General features: G+C 54.9%; 1 protein-coding gene across 1 annotated transcript; it reads right to left on the bottom strand.

Annotated features, from left to right (window-relative positions):
• Positions 1 to 1,520: 1,520 nt before the first annotated feature.
• Positions 1,521 to 2,723, bottom strand: ID1 (inhibitor of DNA binding 1). The gene is made up of 2 exons (XM_005568627.5): positions 2,203 to 2,723; positions 1,521 to 1,959 (listed from the first exon to the last, which is right to left on the bottom strand). Exons 1-2 carry the CDS (start codon positions 2,623 to 2,625, stop codon positions 1,918 to 1,920), a joined length of 465 nt encoding a protein of 154 aa, XP_005568684.3. The 5' UTR covers positions 2,626 to 2,723; the 3' UTR covers positions 1,521 to 1,917.
• Between the last annotated feature and the right edge of the window lie 360 nt (positions 2,724 to 3,083).

The following is a 3,083-nucleotide window of genomic DNA, read 5'->3' as shown; positions in this document are numbered from 1 at the left end:
CTCAAGGAATCATAATCTTTCATTTGATTTTTTGTTCATCCCGTCTGTGAGCTTGTGTCTTCTGCTGTAAAACGGGGACCACAATCCTGCCTTTAGCCCCACGAAACCGTTTTTGTAAAGGGTTGAGTTGAGCAGAGCCAGGCTTCCGGTGCTAGGGGCTATTTATTTTATTCTATCGTTTATTGACAAAACGTATGAATAGCCCTTACCTTTCTGGGACAAGTTCTTTGCCATTCCTGGGACTCAGTTTCTCCATATGTAACACATGGGGATTTACCTGGCATCTATTCTTGAGGGTTGGTGCCCCCAGGACCTAATAATAGCCCAGGGAGTTGCCACGTGAACTTTTGAGGAAGGATTTGCCCAAACATAGCTGTCCCCACCTTCACTCCAGACCCCCAGAGGCCCAGGAATGCCAACCAATCTATAGAACAATTATATACACAGAAACCCACAGTGTGGTTCTGTGGCCCCCAGACATTCAAACCCATCCATCATCCCAGACCCATGCAGAGATGCCCACAATGCATTTAGGCAGAACACACAAGCCCAAACAGCTGGAGGTTCCACACTTATCTGCAGAACACATGTGCTCTATTTGCCCTTCTGCACACAGCCCCGAGCATACCCCTACTTACACCCCCAGGCCTATATGTGAATAGTTGGCCCATCCCCACCGTGGAGTGGCAGGGGGAGACCAGCTTACTGCTGTTAGGTACACAGGAGTAGACACCCATACACGCTTCCCTGAGTAGAAATCCACATACATGTCCAGGCAGATAGGCCGTTGCCAATGACGTATTTATCCTGCTCAGGAGCTGGGGAATGAGATTCCACTCCTCAGATCCTACCCAGGAACCCTGGGGTTGGGGGGAGATTTGTTTGAGCTGCCAACAGAGCCAGGCCAGGGTGATGTGGCTGAGTCTGGACCTAGAGCAGGTGTCCCAGCAGCTGTGCCCAACCTGGCCCTGCCAACTTGCTCACCCACTTGGATGAGCCAGGAGCCCCAGGGCGGCCTGCTGGAACCCAGAGGTAGGCTGTTGGGGGAGGCACCTCCTACTGGGGAATGGGGTGATAGAATCACTGCCTCTCACAAGCTATGGCCCTAAGCAAGTCCTTTTCCACTGGGTCTCATTTTATCCACATCTTGGCAAGGAAGTGGGTGGTCCAGCGACCACGTTCTCCAACTTAAATGGCTTGCTCAATACTCCAACACAGAGGGGGCCCTGGCAGGTTCATCTGCATTTTAACAACCTCCCCAGGTGATCCAGATGGCCCAATGATCACCTTGAGAAACCCCAGAGGTCTAGAGTAGTTTTATAACACTAGGGAGCAGGGAAATGGCCGGGGATGGTGGGGGGAAGAATAGACTTTAAAGACACCGGAAACACTCATTCAGGCCGGTAAGAGCAACAATCCAGATGTAGCCCTCCAGTTCTCCTCCCAGAACCAGCTGTGAAGAGGGTCAGGGGTCAACCCCCAGCCGAGGACCCTCCCCTCAATCCAAGAAGTCACTGCCACCATCTAAATTATTTGTTTAATAACAAAGAAACAGCCCCACATAACTATTGTAAAACAATATTCTCAGTCGGTGATCATTGTAATATACAATACAAAGCAATTTCCTCAGAAATCTGAGAAGCACCAAACGTGACCATTTTTTAAAATGTCTGCTTTTCAAAAAATAGAAACACACGAGTGGAATCCCACCCCCTAAAGTCTCCGGTGACTAGTAGGTGTGGAGAGAGGGTCGCCTTCTCCTCTCCAGTCCCTCAGCCCTAGGCTGGATGCTGTAAGGGCGCAGTGGCCGCCGATCTGTCTAGTTCGCCCCCAGATCCGGCGAGGCGCGTTGGGGAGAGCACTTAATTCCTCTTGCCCCCGGATGGCTGGGGTGCGCCGATCCCTGGGGAATGCGCTTCAGCGACACAAGATGCGATCGTCCGTAGGAACGCATGCCGCCTGTGAAAACGAGAGAAGAGGTGAGACCGAAGCGTTGGGAGGGACGCCGCTCCGAGCGCAGCGGACGCCCCCTTCCCCAGGAGTACACGACGGGAGAGCGCTTTTTCCAGGCTCCTTAGGCACCCCCGGCATAGCCAGCTACCCGCAAAGATGGGACGGAACTGGTGCAAGCGCCCACACCCTCTCTGGCCTCAGTTTCCCCGTAGGTATAAGGATAATCTAGTGGTCGGATCTGGATCTCACCTCGGCCGTCAGGGCGCTGATCTCGCCGTTGAGGGTGCTTAGTGGAGCCCGGACCGGCAACCCTCGGCCCCCGGGGGTCCCGACTTCGGATTCCGAATTCAGCTCCAACTGCAGGTCCCTGATGTAGTCAATGACGTGCTGGAGGATCTCCACCTTGCTCACTTTGCGGTTCTGGGGCAGGGTGGGCACCAGCTCCTTGAGGCGTGAGTAGCAGCCGTTCATGTCGTAGAGCAGCACGTTCACCTGCTGCTCGTCAAGCAGGGCAGGCAGGCGCGCCCCGGCGCCCCCGGCGCAGCGTGAGATGGCCACGCTCTGCTCAGACAGGCAGCGCACCACCTCGCCCGCGCCGCCCGCTGTCTTGCCGGCCTTCAGCGCGCAGCTGGGGCCTGCGGCGGCGGCGGTGCTGCCACTGGCTACTTTCATGATTTCCGGCGACTGGCTGAAACGGAATGGGCAAAGCGAACGGAGAAGGCGGGAGCCCGAAGCAGAAGTGGAAAACGGAACAGTTAGGAACGTGGAATGAAAACGCGTAGCCACCGCAGGTCTTTTATAAACATGCCACGGCCCCCGGAGGGGCGGGCTCAGAACGTTCAAAAGCAGCCAATGGGCGGTATGGGGGCGTGGCCCGCGCTCCTAGGTCCCGCCTTATGCTTTTCTAGTGCACCCTCTCAATCTGGAAAGACTACCCGAGTTTCAAGAACAGCTAGGGTGGGTGGGTGGTAAGGGCAGCGGGTGGAGGCGAGGGCTGCACTGGGCTCCTCGTGAAGGAGGCAAGGAAGCTAAGCCGGCATTGCCTTATAATGAAAAGACCTCAGGAATCAGTTTTTCCCATATTCACTTTCTCACTTCTCCAGCTCCATTTCACAGATGAGAGAAGTTGA

This window comes from Macaca fascicularis, chromosome 10, assembly GCF_037993035.2.
Source record: "Macaca fascicularis isolate 582-1 chromosome 10, T2T-MFA8v1.1".
Lineage (NCBI taxonomy): Eukaryota > Metazoa > Chordata > Mammalia > Primates > Cercopithecidae > Macaca > Macaca fascicularis.
This window is presented reverse-complemented; position numbering and strand designations above follow the sequence as displayed.

What these genes read in the sequence shown, in the direction of transcription:
- ID1 (XM_005568627.5), bottom strand. Translation starts at nt 2,625, where the DNA reads ATGAAAGTAGCCAGTGGCAGCACCGCCGCCGCCGCAGGCCCCAGCTGC. An exon ending in TCAGCGCCCTGACGGCCGAG is followed by an intron (nt 1,960 to 2,202) that starts GTGAGATCCAGA and finishes TCGTTTTCACAG; the next exon opens with GCGGCATGCGTTCCTACGGA.